General features: G+C 36.3%; 1 protein-coding gene and 1 long non-coding RNA gene across 4 annotated transcripts in view; one reads left to right on the top strand and one right to left on the bottom strand.

The window, feature by feature from the left end:
- LOC122238024 overlaps positions 1-759 on the top strand; it is a 19,335-nt gene extending 18,576 nt beyond the window's left edge. For both annotated transcript variants that reach the window (XR_006216975.1, XR_006216974.1), the window contains exon 2: positions 547-759. This is a non-coding gene — a long non-coding RNA (uncharacterized LOC122238024). The remainder of the gene's footprint in view (positions 1-546) is intronic.
- Positions 1-18,934, bottom strand: part of GNRHR (gonadotropin releasing hormone receptor) — a 21,191-nt gene extending 2,257 nt beyond the window's left edge. Inside the window, exons 1-2 of one of the 2 annotated variants that reach the window (XM_007086902.3) lie at positions 18,416-18,934; positions 491-710 (exon numbers count right to left, since the gene is read on the bottom strand). In XM_007086902.3, the coding sequence (XP_007086964.1) occupies positions 491-710; positions 18,416-18,934 (739 nt within the window). The remainder of the gene's footprint in view (positions 1-490; positions 711-18,415) is intronic. The other variant, XM_015539642.2, reaches the window with a different exon arrangement.

The following is an 18,934-nucleotide window of genomic DNA, read 5'->3' as shown; positions in this document are numbered from 1 at the left end:
TTTCACACACCAATGTACACACACACACACACACACACACACAACACAAGCCCAGTTATGTTGTGTGGAATAGGGGATTTGAGTATGAAACAGAACAGCTGAACTTTAACGATTCTCTTGGCCACCATTTAACGAGGTATACTTTGCAATATTATAGAAATCAGGTGTTTGGTATGGTGTTATAGTGGCCCAGCAGGAGCAATTTGCCAATGCTTATACTGGGTAAACTAATGTAGTTGTTCTTTCATTCTTAATTTCATGGTACAAATTTAGAACATTGGGAGATACCAAATGACCTCATCTGTAAATTAGGGATAGTAAAAGTATAATAAAAGTATTACCTCATAGGGTGAGTATGAATAGTAACTGAGCTAATGTATGTAAACTGCTTAGAACAGTGTCTGGCACATAGTGCATGTCACTCTGCTTTGAATATTGCTGTTTGAAACCTGTTTGCCCACAATTAACATTGAGTCTAAGGAATACATACTGTGGGGATCTTGATGAAGGACCTGTGTCAGGGTGAAGATGATTTTTGCATTGCAGATTAACATGATGAGAAGAGGGATGATGAAGAGGCAGCTGAAGGTGAAAAAGTTATAAAAGGCCTGATGCCACCATTGTGGAAAACTGCAGTGTGTGACACATTGAGAGAAACCATCTGTCTGCCCAGAGCTGTCTGCTAAGTGGATCATCCGGAAGATATATAACTGTATGAGAAAAGAAAACAATTAAAAGATGGTGTTACTTTCTTTCAAACAGTATTTGCATGTTTTCTTGAAAGCTTTTTCCTTCTGTATTCTCCAGGTCTTCTAACACATTGCCCAAAGCAATGACTAAGCTCCTTGATGTAATCCTTTTGTCACTTCAATGAGAAGCTGTAAAGTGGATCTTTACTTAAAATATGTTTGGGTAATGTGAATGGATCTATAGGATTTTGGATTTTTTGGAAACTATTTCAACCTAGCAGAATGATCAGCAACCAAGGATTTAAACATTGTTGTATTTCAATTTCAGATGCAATTATGCTGAGTAAACCTTTTGGAAGTGATTTTGTCCATCATAACTGTAGCAGCTAAAGCTGTATCTAGCAGTTAGAATGTGCTCCCCAAATACATCTTTAAATTTTATTTTTTGAAACAGAAAACCCCATTCAAATGGTCAAAGACATGAATAGACCATTTACAAAAGATGTAACAGTGGCCCTTAAGGACGTGAAAAGATGTTCAACCTCACTTGTGTGAAGAAAAATGCCTATTAAGGCTACAGTGACATGGCATTTTTCACTATAAGGATTGGCAAAAATTAACATACTTTCATGGGCAGGTTGTAAGAAAATATAGACTCTCCCACATTGCTAGTAGGAATGCAAATTGGCACAACCACTAGGGAGAAGAATTTAGCAATAGCTAGCATAACTATATCTGAATTTACCTTTGACCCAGCAATCTGACATCCAGGATTTTACCCTGAAGATACACTCCCACCTCTGTTATATGAAAATACATAGGCAGAAAGTTATTCATTGATGCATTGTTTGTAATTGAAAAAACATTAAAAATAACATAAATACCAATTCAGGGAACAGTAGTTGAATAAACTGTGGTGGATCACACAACAGAGTGCTATACAGCTGCAAAAAAAGAGTAAGGAAAATCTCTGTATATTTATGTGCATGTGTGTGTGTGTATTTATTTTCTAGCTCTGTCTTCTGGGAGCCTAGGAAAAATGATATCCCAGTAGCAATAAGCACATCCAGCACTCTAGTACCCAGATCTTGTTTTCTAAATACCATTCTCTACCAAAAGGAACCAGACGGAGTTCATTGGAGAGGTGAGTGAGCCCAAGGCTGACAAACTGAGTATGTGCTTGGAACAGTTTGTGCCATAAAGCCAAGAAGTACTAAAAGAATAATGGAGCATGTCAAAAAGAGCTCGGGAGCCAGCTTGAAAGTACTCCCATTGGTCAAATCTGGGACAGTTTAAGCATTGAAAACAAAACCAAAAATAAATAAATAAACCAAACCAAACAAAACAACAATAACAAAAACCCTGATAAAAGGAATGATTAACAATAAAATAAAGGAAGAATCCATGAATTCTTGCTGATAGTAATTACAAAAGAATGACTACAAATAAATGGGGAGGAGGAAAAAAGCTCTTTGATACTGTAGAAGGCCAAATAATAAATGTATAAGGAATAATGAAAGTAGTGATTACCAAATGCTAATAATTGATTCAGGCAAGCATCATCAATGGATGGTAAAAACATGGATGAAATTTGAAGAAAGCAGGGTATTAACATCATCTTGAAGTATTTACCTGCAAGACCGCTTTTCTTATAAAGAGTAAAATTAATAACTTTACAGTAGATAACCAAATAAATTAACATAGCCAATAATGGGACCAACTGACAACATCTGCTTCCTTATATAATGCATTGACAGGTACTAACCATCACTTCTTTGCTATCTTGGATTATAACCTTGGATTCTTTTTTGTTAAAAGGAACATTTTTGGGACAGTTGCTCAGGTATGAATAAGTTATATAGATTAGAATAGTATTTTTTCAGTGTTAATTTCCTGATTTTTGTTTGATACTTGTACTGTGGGTATGTGCCAGAAAAAAACAAAACAAAACAAAAAAACAGCACTGAAGTATCAAAAGGGACATCATATCTGAATTTACTTTTAAACAATTTAGAAAAAATTTATAGGAAACAAAGCAAATAAGTAATGTAGTAAAATGTTAATATTTGGGGAAACTAAGGGAAAGGTATTCCAGAAAACTATGATTCTTGCAACCTTTCTCTAAGTGTGAAATTATTTTGTTGTTGTTGTTTTTAAAACACAAATGAATCAACCATTAAAGAAACGTTGCAAAGATGACAGAGTAGTAGGGGGACCCTATGCTTGCCTCATTCCTTGAACACAGCCAGATAAATATAAAATCATTCTGAACACGCAAGTAATTGGTCTGAGGACTGAGACAATCTGCACATCTAGAGGGAGAAAAATGGCCACATAGTGGAAGATAGGAACTGTGGAGAGTTGTTGGGGCAGAAATGAATTGTAGGTGCTGTAGAGGGGAGGGAGCCCTGATCACAGAGAGAGGGGAGAGAGAGAAAGCAGCATACAGGGGATTGCACAAGAAAAACACTTCCCCAAAAGCATTCACTGGGAAAATGAAAGGGGCTGATTATTGTAAGTTTTTACAAGCAGCAGAACTCAAAGTCTGAAGTTTTAGAAGTCTGCACCATTGCTGGAATCATGCCTGGCAGGCTTAGTGATGCTCCTGTGGGGAAGGAGGACAGAGGCCCAGGAGCAGACAGTGTGCTTTGAGGATCCTTTGGGTTGCACTGAGAAAGACATTTCCCCTTATTGGAGTGTATTTGGGAGAGGTGGCACTGCCTCTCGGAGGACAAAAGAAATGGTGGCACCATTGAGAGGTCCCAGTAATTAGCATAGCAGCGAGGCACCTGCTGAGGACAGCTAACCTGGAAGTCAGTTTTTGGCTGTGTTTTATCATAAACTCTGAGACCCTGCATGGTTGTGTGACTTCTGGGACAAACTGGCACCAACCACAGTGCAGTGAGAACTTTCCCTAAAAGATCAGTGCATGTCCCTAAATTTTAGAGTTTGGAAACCCAGCCACATGCCTGAGCTAAAACACAGGAGCACTGAACCAGATAGCTCAGACACAGACAAGGTGAAGGCAGGGTTCTGATGGAAGCCTGGAACACAAGAGTAGAGATTGTTCACAATTATGTGAGGGCTTGCTGAAAAGAGATATGTGTGAACTCCCCTTTCCTGGGACAAGAGAGTGAGGTGGCACCATTTTCACCCGCCCATCAGCACAGACAGATTTCAGTGAGCAACACAGCACTCCCAGTGGAGGCTGAAGCTGCTTACATCAACCCTGCCCCACTGTGCCCTGCAGGTGCACCTCTACGAGGGCAAGTCAGCCTGAGAACCAGTGCAGCAGGCCCCTCCCCCAGAAGACCAGCACAAGCCCCTCACCCTCCATATACACCAAGTCTACTGACCATAGAGTGATGCAACGCTTTAGCTCTAGGGGGAACAGGATCTTGGCTTTTCTAACAAGCAGACCAAAACCAACTGGTTAAAACTTGCCACATCAGGATAAGGTCCAAACACTCCCCACTGCAGGTAAGAAGAAACTCTGCAGAGGACTGATCTGAGGGGAAAAAGCAGCCAAGACACTACAGCAGGGTGCACACAGCATACACCAAAAAAACTTTCTGAAGTGCCAGGCCCTGGACAGTATATAACCTCTTCTTAATATAGCCATTATACTCAGAAGCAGGAAATGTAACGGTCTTTCCTAACAACAGAAGACAGAGATCTAGGCAAATGCTAAGATGGGAAAGTTCATCCCAAAAGAAAGAACAAGAAGAGGTCGCAGCCAGGGATCTAACCAAAACAGATGTAAGTAATATGCCTGAACTAGAATTTAAAACAACAATCATAAGGATACTACCTCAGCTTGAGAAAAGTATAGAAGACACTAGGGATTCCCTTATTGCAGAGATGAAAATTAAAACCAGTCAAGCTAAAATAAAAAACGTTGTAACTGAGATGCAAAACTGATCAGTATAATGACAACAAGGATGGAAGAAGCTAAGGAAAGAATAAGTGATATAGAAGATGAAATTAGGGAAAAGAATGAAGTTGAAAAGAAGCAGGAGAGAAAAATATTGGATCATGAATATAGACTTAGGGAACTCAGTGCCTCCATAAAGCATAATAATATTTGTATCATAGGAGTCCTAGAAGAAGGAGGGGAAAAGGGGAAGAGGGTTTATTTGAGTAAATTATAGCTGAAAACTTCCCTAATCTGGGGAAGGAAACAGACATTGAAATCCAGAAGGCATAGAGAACCCCCATCAAAATCAACAAAAGGAGACCAACAGTAAAACATAGTAGTAAACTTTGCAACATACACAGATAAGGAAATAATCCTGAAAGTAGGAAGGGAAAAAAGTCATTAACCTACAAGGGAAGACAAATAAGTTTTGCAGCAGATCTCTCCACAGAAACTTGGCAGGGCAGTGGGAGTGGCATGATATATTCAATGTGCCGAATGGGAAAAATATTCAGCCATCAATGCATTATCCAACAAGACTGTCATTCAGAATAGGAGGAATGATAAAGAATTTCCTAGACAAACAAAAACTAAGAGTTTGTGATCACTAAACCAACCCTGCAAGAAATATTAAAGGGGACTCTTTGAGTGGGAAAGAAAGACCAATAACACCAAACATTAGAAGGAACAGAGAAAATCTCCAGAAACAGTGACTTTACAGGTAATACAATGACACTAAATTCATATCTATCAATAATCACTCTGAATGTAAAAATGACTAAATGCTCCAATCAAAAGACATATGGTAACAGAATGGATAAAAAAATAAGACCCATTGCTGTGCTGCCTACAAGAGACTCATTTTAGACCTAAAAACACCTGCAGGTTGAAAGTGAGAGGATGGAGAACAATTTATCGTGCTAATGGACATCAAAAGAAAGCCAGAGTAGCCATACTTATATCAGACAAACTAGATTTTAAACCAAAGATTGTAACAAGTGATGAAGAAGGACACTATATCATAAGTAAAGGATCTATCCAACCAGAAGATCTAAGAATAATATCTAAGAATATATCTAATAAGATCTAAATATTTATACTCCCAATTTGGGAGAACCCAAAGGTATAAATCAATTAATAACAAACATAAAGAAATTCATTGATAATAATACAGTAATAGGAAGGGACTTTAAACACCCCATTTACAACAATGGACAGATCGTCTAAGCAGAACAACAAGGAAAAAATGGCTTTGATGACACACTAGACCAGATGGACTTAACAGATATATTCAGAACATTTCATCCTAACACAGCAGAATATTCACCTTTTTGAGTTCACATGGAACATTGTACAGAATACATCACATACTGGGTCACAAATCAGGCCTTAACAAGTACAAAAAGACTGAGCTCATACCATGCATATTTGAAGACCACCATGCTATGAAACTTGAAGTCAGCCACAAGAAAAAATCTGGAAAGACCACAAATACATGGAGATTAAAGAATATCCTACTAAAGAACAAATGGGTTAACTAGGAAATTAAAGAAGAAATAAAACAAATATATGGAGAAAAATGAAAATGAAAATATGACAGTTCAAAATCTTTGGGATGTAGCAAAGGTAGTCAAAAGAGAAGTGTATACCAATACAGGCCTACCTTAAGAAGCAAGAAAAGTTTCAAATACACAAGCTAACCTTACACCTAAAGGAGCTAGAAAAGGAACAGCAAATAAAGTCTAAAGCCAGAAAAGGAAGGGAAATAATAAAGCTTAGAGCAGAAATAAATGATGTGGAAACAAACAAAAACAGCAGAAGAGATCAATGAAACTAAGAGCTGGTTCTTTGAATAAATTAATAAAATTGATACATCTCCAGCCAGACTTACCAAAAAGAAAAGAGAAAGGACCCAAATAAATAAAATCACAAATGAAAGAGAAGAGATCACAACCAACACCATAGAAATCAAACAATTATAAGAGAATATTAGGAAAAATTTTATGTCAACGAACTGGGCAATCTGGAAGAAGTGGATAAATTCCTGGAAACATACAAACTACCAAAACAAACAGGAAGGAATAAAAAAAACTGAACAGACTTGTAACTAGTTAAGAAATTAAATCAGTAATCAAAAATCTCCCAACAAACAAAAATCCAGGGCCAGATGGCTTCCCAGGGGAATTCTACCAAACATTTAAAGAAGAGTTAATATCTATTCTTCTCAAACTGTTCCCCCCACCAAAAAAAAAAAAAAAAAAAAAAAAATAGAAATAGAAAGAAACTTCCAAACTCATTCTATAAGGCAAGTATTACCTTGATTCCAAAACCAGACAAAGACCCCACCAAAGGCCAATATCTCTGATGAACATAGATGCAAAAATTCTCAACAAGATACTCATAAATCAAATCCAACAGTACATGAAAGGAATTATTCACCATGATCAAGAGGGATTCATTTCTGGGCTGCAGGTGTGGTTTAATATTTGCACATCAATGTGATGCATCACACTAATAAAAGAAAGGACAAGAACCATATGATCCTCTCAATAGATGCAGAAAAAGCATTTGACAAAATACAACATCTATTATTCATAAAAACCCTCAACAAAGTAGGGATAGAGGAACATACCTCAACATCATAAAGGCCATGTATGAAAAACCCATAGCTAATATCATCCTCAATGGGAAAAAACAGTGCTTTTCCTCTACAGTCATTAACAAGACAAGGATGTCCACTCTCACCAATGTTATTTACCATAGTAATGGTAGTCTTGCCTCATCAATCAGACAACAAAAAGAAATAAAAAACATTCAAATTGGCAAGGAAGAAACCAACCTTTCACTATTCATAGACAACATGCTACTCTATGTAGAAAAACTGAAAAACTCCACCGAAAATTACTAGAACTGATATGTGAATTTAGCAAAGTTGTAGAATAGAAAATCAACATACAGAAATCTGTTGCATTTCTATATGTCAATAATGAAGCAGGAGAAAGAGAAATCAAAGAATTGATCTCATTTATAATTGAACCAAAAACCATAAGACAGATAGGAATAAACCTAGCCGACGTAAAATATCTGCACACTGAAAGTTATGGAATACTTCTGGAAGAAATTGAAGATAACACAAAGAAATGGAAAAATATTCCATGCTCATGGATTGGAAGAAGAAATATTGTTAAAAAGTCTATACTACCCCGAGAAATCTACACATTTAATGCAACTCCTATCAAAATACCACCAGCATTTTTCACAGAACTAGAACAAACAATTGTAAAATTTGTATGGAAAAACAAAAGACCCCAAATAGCCAAAGGAATCTTGAAAAGGCAAAGCAAAGCTGGAAGTATTACAATTTCAGATGTCCAGTTATATTACAAAGCTGCAATCACCAGATAGTATGGTATTGGCACACAGACACATGGATCAATGGAACAGAACAGAAAACCCAGAAATGGACCCACAACTATATGGTCAACTAATCTTTAACAAAGCAGGGAAGAATATCCAATGGAAAAAAGACAGCCTCTTCAACAAATGATGGTGGCAAAACTGGACAGCAATATACAGAACAATGAAACCAGATGACTTTTTATACCAAACAGAAAAATAAATTCAAAATGGATGAAAGACCTAAATGTGAGACAGGAAGCCAAATCCTACAGAACATAGGTAGCAACCTCTTTGACATCAGCTGTAGCAACTTCTTACTAAACATGTCACTGGAGGCAAGGGAAACAAAAGCAAAAATAAACTATTGGGATTTAATCAAGATAAAAAGCTTCTGCACAGCGAAAGGAACAGTCAACAAAACTTAAAGGCAGCCTACAGAATAGGAGAAGATATTTGCAAATGACATATCTGATAAAGGGTTAGTATCCAAAATTTATAAAGTATTTATGAAACTCAACACCCAAAACCAAATAGTCCAGTTAAGAAACGGGCAGAGCCATAAACAGACATTTTTCCAAAGATATACAGATGGCTAACATCCACATGAAAAGATGCTCAACATCACTCATCATCAAGGCAATACAAATCAAAATCACAATGAGATACCACCTCACACCTGTCAGAATGGTTAATGTTAGCAACTCAGGAAACAGATACTGGCAAGGAAGCAGAGAAAGGGGAACCCCCTTGCCCCGTTTGTGGGAATGCAAACTGGTGCAGCCACTGTAGAAAACAGTATTGAGGTTCCTAAAAAGTTAAAAATAGAAGTACTTACAAGCCAGCAATTACACTGGTGTTTACCCAAAGGATACAAAAATACTGATTGAGGGGGCATATCACCCTAGGTTTATAGCAGCATTATCAATAATAACCAAACTATGGTGGTGCCTGGGTGGCTCAGTCAGTTGATTTCAGCTCAGGTCATGGCCCAGGGTTGTGGGTTGAGTTCTGAATCAGGCTACATGCTAAGTGTAGAGCCTACTTAAGATTTTGTCTCTCTCTCTCCCCCTCTGCCCCTCTTCCCTGACTATGCTCTCCCTGAAACAAGTAAAATAAAGTAACATAACATAACATAACATAACATAACATAACATAAAACATAACATAACATAACATAACATAACATAACATAACATAACATAACATAACGTAACATAAAAATAAAATAAAATAAAATAAAATAAAATAAAATAAAATAAAATAAAACAACAACAAAAAAACAATAGCCAAACTATGGAAAGAATCCAAATGCCCATCAATCGATGAATGTATAAAGAAGAGGTGGTATATATATATAATGGGATATTATTCAGTCATCAAAAAGAATGAAATCTTGCCATTTGCAACAACATATATGGAGCTGGAGTGTATTATGCTAAGTGAAATAAGTCAGTCAAAGACAAATCCCATATGATTTCACTCACATGTGGAATTTAAGAAACAAAACAGGTAAAGATAGGGAAAGGGAAAAAAAGAGAGGAAAGGAAACCATAAGAGAACAGACTGAGGGTTGATGGTGAAAGGTGGGTGGGGAATGGGTTAGATGGGTGATGGATATTAAGGAGGGCACTTGTTGGGATGAGCATGGGGTGTTATATGTAAGTGATGCATTACTAAATTGTACACCTGAAACCAATTTACCATATGTTAACTATCTAGAATTTAAATAAAAATTTGAAATAAGAAAGAATAAAGAAATGTTGCCAAGTACTTTTCAAAAACACATACTAATGAATATACACTGAAATTTTCCCCATTTATCAAGTGAACTTCTTACCTAGTCATTTCCAAGCTTCTCCACTGGGAAACTTCATCTTACCATGACACATTATTAAAATGAAAATATAAGAGTGACCAAGCATTTTAAAACTAATAGCAAATAAATTCAAACAAAAACGTTACAGGATTTTTAAAATTTTAAGCAATTGAGGGACAGTATTTATTTTTTAAAGTCTTTAATTGAATTAATAAATCCAATTAACTTAATTAATTCCACAGGCCCAGGATTTGTTTCCTTTTTGGGGTGATGGAGTGGTAGTGGAGTATGCTTTTAAAAAAACACAACAAGCCTATATTTCCTTTCTTTGCTTGTAGAGTAGAGAAATTTAATATAATGTAAATATAATAAACTCTAAATAAAATATAAGTAAAATAATATAAAATATAATGCTCTATCTTTTATTTGTAATTAAAATGTTGATTTTCAGTTTCAGATCTTTTTTCAAGGGCAAAATAGTATTGTTAAATTAATCCACTAGAGGGTGCACAATGATCATATCATCAAATTTAAAGCTCAGAAACTCAAACATGTATTCAACTAATTCTATTTTATAATCCAGATATTTTTCCATATCACAAAGTAACCATTTAAGTTTTCCATACTTCTTTGCAGACTGACTTTAAATTTAAAGTTCAGTTCTGAATTTGACCCAACAGATGTTATGAGTCTTTGGAAGAGTTACTTTACAAAGAACTTGAGAATCTAGTATTTCTTTAAAACCTTAGGTACTTCCCTCCACAACTTCCTGATCATACTTGGACCCAGATGATCCGAGTTTGACTTTCTTCCCTGCACTAGGCCACATTTTCACTTTAATATTTCATCTTTTTAAGTTAATATGATAAAACTTTCAATAAAATGGCTTCTTTTTCCCCTGGTGCAAAAAGATGATTTATTAAAGCACTAGGACAGGTCCTCTGGGTGGAAGAGGTGCCTGGACCCTGAGGAGAGACTGATTATGTACTTGGGAGTTGGGGAAGGTAAAGTCAAAGGAGTGTGTTTCCAAAGGGATTTTCTTTCTTTTTTTTTTTTAAATATGAAATTTATTGTCAAATTGGTTTCCATACAACACCCAGTGCTCATCCCAGCAGGTGCCCTCCTCAATACCCATCACCCACCCTCCCCTCCCTCCCACCAGCCATCAACCCTCAGTTTGTTCTCAGTTTTTAAGAGTCTCTTATGTTTTGGTTCCCTCCCTCTCAAAAGAGATTTTCATATGCTAAAGAAAACTCACAGGACACTGGAGGCCTAGCTATCCTCAAGCTAAGGTTGTTTTTCCCTCTAGCAAAGCATTAACTTAAAGACAGTAAGGAGTTCCTGGAGAAAAGGTATATTGTGCCTGCCTCAAGTATTTGTCACTGGGCTGCAAGTTATAAGGAAATTTAATCTGACTTTGAAATAAAGTACTATGATTTGAGCTGATAGTTATCATCTTCGTTTAATAAATGCTTATTTTTAAAGCAACTCCTTGTTCAAAAACTACTCTAGGTGCTCTCTGTCATAAAAGATGAACCAGATATATCCTGTTATCAGAGAATTTAAAATTTGGTAGGGGAGATAATAGCATGGTTGTGACACCTGTTGTACGTACTAGGTAAACTGTGATAAGTGCTAAAAGAGTGATATGGTAGAGTGTTATGGTAACTCAGAATCTTACTTTCCCATAAATTGTTTTAGCCTAGGTTCAGTTTATTTTGTGCTCCAAGGTCATGTTCATTTGAATGATTAGTATAGGGATCTACTTTAGTTCGTGGGTTGTTGGGTTTTTTTTTTTTGTCTTTGGATTATATTTCTTTAATTTCTTTGTTTCTCCTTTCTCATACCTGACCTCAGTTCTCATCAGTAGTTGCTTTATTTTGCCATAAATGAGAGAAGTATGTTTTCCTTCTTTACAGTCATTTGCATATGCTTCTTAGAGTATTATTTTTAACCCTCACCTTATCCCAGCCTAATTACGTTATTGTCTAGTCTTTTCCGGAGGTAATTATCTTTATTACTATTTTTAAATGTTTATTTATTTTGAGAGAAAGAGAGCATGAGCAAGCAGAGGAGGTGCAGAGAGAGAGGGAGAGAGAGAGAGAGTCCTAAGTAGGCTTCACTCTGTCAGCAAAGAGCACGACATGGGGCTCGAAACTGTGAACAGTGAGATCATGACCTGAGCCGAAAGGAAGTGTCAGACGCTTAACCAACTGAGCCACCTGGGAAGCCCCAAGAGGTAATTGTTTTTAGATAATGTACTTCATTCAGTTTCCTCATCTATAAAACAGGGATGTTAATAGTATTTACCTATAGGGGCTGTCAAGACAATTAAATGATTTAATACTTGCCAAGCATTTCTAATAATGCCTGGCACACAGCACTATATGAGTTATAAACATTATTATGAAAAAAATTTCAGGGCACACAACTTATAAATGTGTATTCATATATTTATTTATTTATATATTTGTAAATGTATACCATATATTATTTCCTTATAGCTCTTAAGCATCTATTCTCAACTTAAGACTTTCCTGCCATATCCTTCTCCAGCATCCTACAGGAACAAAGGAAATAGACAACATTGCATGGTGTGATATACTGTAGTATTTAAAAGCTCTGGGTATGGAGTTAACTGGATGTACTGACACCCACACTTACTAGACAGTAATCTTGGGCGTTGTATATAACATTCTTAACCTTAGTTTCTTTATGAATGAAAAAAAAGATAATTGTATCCAATATAGAGAGTTGTTGGGAGCCTTACAGGAAATAATGCATGCAAAAGGATTTAGCGTATTTCCCGGCACATATTTATGTCTTCAATAACTAACACTTATCATCATCATTATTGTTGTTATTTATGTATTTAGTATGCTACTACTATGTTCCAGTATAGTTCTTGGCATATTGTACACGTGTGACAAGTGTTTATTGAATTTAAGCTCCTTGTCAAGTTCAGAAACACATTCCATTCCTGTCAAGTGCATTCTGTGTGTCAAGGCAAGCCTCTACACATCTTCAGGTCATATATATATACATATATATGTATATATATATGTATATATATATATATACACATATATGTATATATATATGTGTATACATATATATACACATACATAAATATACATTTATATAATTTTATATAAATTTATATATAAAATTTAATATTTATATTTATATATAAATTTATATAAATTTATACTATATATATAAAAATATATATATATATATATTTAATGTTCATTTATTTTTGAGAGAGCACAGACAGGGAGGGACAGAGAGAGGACCGGGACAGAGGATCCTTAGCAGGTTCTGCTCTGACAACAGTGAGTCCGATGTGAGGCCCGAACTCATGAACTGCAAGATCATGACCTGAGCTGAAGTTGGATGCTCAACTGACTGAGCCACCCAGGCACCCCCAGCCATGTATCTTTACACCAAAGACCAAAAGGATGTCTCATATATCATGCCTTCTGACCTGGGTTAATGTTAGAATTTAAAAATGTGTCCAAATGTATGCTCCATATTAACATGGATAAGCTAGTGGTATGAACTTCTGCAAATAATCTGCTACTCTGTAACACTTGTGGTGGTAAATGACTGTCATTGGAAAGCATGTGATTTTTGATTAGATATGGACACATCTAATTCAGGAAATGTTTTATCCTCAACATGCGCTTACGAACCTAACCACACATAGTCTTAAAGCAGATTGCCTTTCAGGTCATGTTTGTTCCTTCTCTTCTTTTCCCTTCCTTTCCTTTTTCTTTTCTCCCTCTTCCTTCCCTCCTTGCCTCCCTCCTTGCCTGCCTGCCTTCTTCCTTCCTACCTTCCTCCTCCCTTCCTTCCTTCCTTCCTTTCTTATTTGACTGTTACAAATGATACCTTTAAGACTAGAACTATTATGCATCAGCATATATAGCTTTCAGAATGAGCAGGATAGCCTGGTGACTAGGGAGTACATTGGCTAAACTTACTTATCAGTCAGAATGAATGTTATAGTTTTGAGAAATTGGAAATAATCTTTATGTAAGCCAATTCTCTTTGCTGTCTCTTAAAGGATCATTTAATTTTCATACATGTATTTCCCTATTATTTTATCTCCTGACTTCAAAAACTCTTTATGAACAAAGGAATGAAAGCAGGAGGAGAGGAAGGAATGAACATTATCAGAGTGTTTAAAAATTAAGTCTTGTACTAGATGATTTTATGTATCTTTATAATTTATTCTTCATAATTATGCTTTTAAACTTAGTTACAGTAATTTTCTCAGAACCACAGAGATGGTAAGAGACAGCATTGAGATTTGAAACCAACTTTGTTAAAATCCAATATTCATGCCATTTCTACTATTCTATTTTCTTCCAAGCTTTGTTTCAGGGAAATCTAAGGTCTTTAGAGACCATGAGCAGGGCTAGTAAATGGTCAAGCAGAAGATTGGCTTCCCTTACCTCTCTTTAGCAAGAACAGCTCCACTTGTATGTTTCATTGGAGCTCCAGATAGAATTTTGCTTTTTTTTTTTTTAAGTTTACTTATTTATTTTTAGAGAGAGAGAACGAGTGTGAGAGGGAGAGGGGCAGAGAGAGAGGGACAGAAAATCCCAAGGAGGTTCTGTGCTGTCAGCACCACGCTCAATGTGGGGCTCAATCTCACGAACAGTGAGATCATGACCTGAGCCTAAATCAAGAGTTGGACGCTCAACCAACTGAGCCACCAGGCACCCTTAGAATTTTGCTTTTTTAAAAAATAATTCCATTACTAGGAAAAAGTTTGAAAGTTGAGCTATGCTATGCTGGAACTTCTGAAAATATATCCCCAGACCATCACAGAATTTCTCAAGCAATAGACAATCAATATGTAAACCAGAGGATGATGATTAAATTCATCCTTTCAATGTAAATTAGCCGTTACAGGATGCACCTTTGTCAGTGGGCTTATCCATAGAGCATGGTGAAGTTTACTATGTGCCATAGTCTAGAAGTAAAAAGGCCTTTCAGTCTTTCATCTTCCCCATTAAACATGTGTAACATTAGTCATGGGATTAAAACCTCTTTTATTCAGAGAGACAGCAGAGAGAGAGAGCTATAATAAAAAGAAAAACCGGACTTAATACAAAGACGTGAGTCCAACAGGTCAAGTGACATTGAGAAAGTCAATGAATCCCTTTAAACCAGTTGTTTTTGAACTGCAGATTGTACCCATCAGTCAGTGGCAATCAACAGTAAATAATGAAACAGTAAATAATGAAATGGAGGGGCGCTCAGTCAGTTGAGTGGTTGACTGTATTTGGGCTCAGGTCATGATCTGAACAGTTTGTGGGATTGAGCCCTGCATGGGGCTGTGTGCTGACAGTGCGAAGTCTGCTTGGGATTATCTCTCTCCCTCTCTCTTTCTGCCCCTTCCTGACTCATGTTCTCTCTCTCAAAATAAGTAAATTAAAAAAAAAAAATGAAGTGGAATGGTGTTGAATATTTTATGAAAAATTTTCCCAGTTATAAGTGTGTGAGGAACAAAGTCCCAATGTAGTATGCATTTCTTACTGCCAGAAAGGTGTGCACGCCATTGCTTTCAAAGATTCTCTTTGTGTGTTCTCTGATACGCGGGGTAGTGGTAGTAACATGGCTGTTATGTGCTGCACAGAGTGAGGTTTTTCAAAAGCTTCAGCAAAGTGCTTTACAAATATAATCTGTTGCTGAAAGTAAGGATGAATTATGTGTTTTACCAAATAAAAGAATACCATCATTTTCTGTGGCCCATATTCACACAAATCTCTCAGGAAGAGTGATGTATTTGAGGTCAGGCTATTACATGAAAATCTGAAACAATTCAAACTTAATTTCATAATTTCTTTTTACTATATCAAGACAGATAAGTATTTGGCACTATCTTTCTATTATTGCTGTGACATACTTAGATGAAGATAATTGAATTAATAAATCAATATTTTTATTATACCCTCTGGGACAGTGCTTAGAGAAGGTTGAAATTGTTAATTTGCATTTCAGTTATTATCACAATTTGACCTATTTCTGCTTCTTCAGACTTTCATCAGTATCCTAACTTACCAGCTACTTTCCAAACGGCTATACTTCTCCAAAGATCTTATACTGATATCATCATGTCCTAAAGCAAATGTTTTCAGCTTTTTTCACAGTTTGCCTTCCCTCCCCCTTCAAACAAACAGAGAAACAAACAGGCAGACACTTCTGTTCTCAACCTACCTGCCTATTTCAATGGTTTCACTGTTAAAACTCCTTGGCTAAAAATATTAGAGCTTTAGTTTATACTGTTCTCTTTATCAACTCCCTAAATCCAATTTGTTGCCAAACTTTGTTTTTTGTTTGAAATGTCCCTCTTAAAATCAATGCTCTCTGAGACCACCCTAGCCACCAACCTAATCATTTCATTGCCAGAAAATTCAGAAAAGGTTTCTCTGTTTCTCGCAATTATTTGGGTCTATGAAAATTTTCCTAAAATATTTTTGTTAAAAAATCATTTTATTTCTTGCATAGGACTCACAAAGGATATGTGGCTCCCACATTAATTTCAGAATTTCCCCTGGTTATCAATGTCTTCTATAATATAGGTCCATTATACCCTTCATTCATTCATTTAAATGAATGAAGCCAATTTGTTTTTAAAGGAAAAAGTGAAGGATTTATTTGATCTGCAGAGAAATTAGATCATCTGAACATTTAAAGTTTCTATTTCTGCTAGTTGTCCTATTATGTACAGTGAATTTTAATGAAGTTGAACACAACAGAGTCTCCACCATTTAAGAATGTATTCCTTAATGACAAAGACGAGCAAATGCATGATCATGATGTTTTATGACAAATAGTACACGAGAACTAGAAGACAAGGGAGCAACCACCAAATGTGATATCTTGCTGGTGCCACCTCTCAATCTTTCACTTCAGCCAGACAAGTGTCCTGTGAAAATTAATCACACATTTCAACCTTCCTGAAAAATATATGTGATCTTTGACTTTTTTTTCTATCTAAATACCATTCATCTGAAAAAACCCAGCTTATCCTACTTTTTTCTTAAATCATTCCTTCACCATTTCAACTCTTACTCATTTCTCCTTCTTACACTGGTACTAGGTTTTATAAATGTTAAGTATATGGTTGTATTAGTTTTATAAAAGTATTGTCTCCACAACTGAATTACATTTTATTGGGGGGTGGTTTCTTTGAAACCATCAGTATCATGCTCAGTGTGAAGAAACTTACTTGTTTATCTTTCCTAAGAAAAAGAATAAATAGGCAACACTCTTACTTTAAAGAAACAAAATGGAAAACTTAAACCATAGCCTTATCTAAATAGTCTCATTTCAAGAGACGTATTTACTATACCCATTCTTGTATATTCAGTCACCATGAGAATCTTCATATGCCTTTCTCCAGGAACATCAGAGTACTTTAGTTTTTCCCATTCCTCCTGCCATAAAACACACCCCAACTAAATTGATCTAATATCCATGAAATATTAGTTAAGTGAGGAATTGGTGGTGAAAATTTGGTGGCCCAACTTTTTAGTGTTTTAACTGTATTTAATGAGTTTTGCATGGCAGGATTTTTGTTGTTGTTTTATGTTTCTTATTTTTGTTTTTTTAAAGCACCTGGCCCATTTAGAATGTCTACATAAATTCCATTTGTAGTGGCAGATTTTGGGAACATCCTGGTCAACCTTGATGCCACTTCTTGACACATCCTTGTACCCTGGGTTCATCATCATATGATACATTTACAAGCATAGAGACAATTTACTCATCTGTTATTAGGGAATCTTTGCTATTTGTAAGACTGTGTCCTTTTCTTCAGAGATATGACTGCTGAAAAAAAGGCAAATTCTACAGGCCAATTAACCAGGTTGCCTCAGATGAGGACAATCTGGAACAATATCTACCTGTACCTGATTTTGCTAACAGCCTGTTATTGTCTAAACTTTTTCCAGAAAAGCTCAAGTCAATCTCAGAGAAATATTCAGATTTCAGAAGTCCAGGGTTTCCCACTTTTCCTCTTTATTCAGTCCCACCCAGCTGCAAACTCCAGAACAACCTACTAGCTGACAATAGTTCTAAGTTGCGACAGAAACAGATTAGTTTCCACTCAAGAAATCCCAAATAAGACAAATTATAAATACTTTCTACCTATGCAAATTCCATAGTTCCTAAATATTCTCTCCATTTACCATATCAAACAGAGCAAAAGAAGAACTAGAGGAAAGAATAAGATGGGGTTGAGGTCCAATTGGACAATAGCGACATTTTTTGAGGAGCATTTACTATGTACCAGAGATTATGCTAGACACTTTAATACATTGTTCTTCTTATCTTTACAAAAGTTGCATAATATAGGCATTACCTCCATTTTATAAATGAAGGAACTGAAACCCAGAGAAGCTAAAAATTTGCCCAAGGTAACAGCCAGGATTAAACTTTGCTCTTGAATTTCCAGAATCCAAACTCTCGAAGACAATACAATACTGCCTTTGACATACAATAATACAATACAATACTCAAGATTAGATAGGAAATCTGTGATTGCCATATCCAAACAAGTTCATGATAATGGTTTACCTGTGGTCCAGCAAGGATACTACTGAGGAGCCATGCCAAGCCAATCATGGACTGTCCGAGCTTGCCATTGCTTTTCACAGCTAGAGGCCTCGTGATGGCCAGGGAGCGGTCCAGGCTGATCACCACCATCATGAAAGCTGGGGCATACATGGAGAAAAGCTTCAGATAGCTGAGCACTTTGCAGAGGAGCTCTCCAGCATACCATTGAACTGTAATATTCCACATCCCATCTAGTGGCATGACAAGCAGAGTCTCCAACAGGTTGGCTAAGGTCAGATGTTTTAAAAGCATCTTCATTCTTGAAAGCTTTTTTCCTTTCTCTTTCTTCTGAGTCCACTTCTGAAGTTTCAACAAGAAAGAAGCGTTAAAAGTTGTAGAGAGTAGAAAAAGGAAGAAAGTAACCGTCACTCGGATCTTTCCAGATAATGTCAGTGTGGGGAGGTTGCCCTGCATCAGTGGGATGCTGTTGTTTATGGCTGAGCAGTGATTCTGATTCTGTTCAGGAGGGGCACTTGCCAT

The sequence above is a fragment of the Panthera tigris genome, chromosome B1 (genome assembly GCF_018350195.1).
Source record: "Panthera tigris isolate Pti1 chromosome B1, P.tigris_Pti1_mat1.1, whole genome shotgun sequence".
Taxonomy (NCBI): domain Eukaryota; kingdom Metazoa; phylum Chordata; class Mammalia; order Carnivora; family Felidae; genus Panthera; species Panthera tigris.
This window is presented reverse-complemented; position numbering and strand designations above follow the sequence as displayed.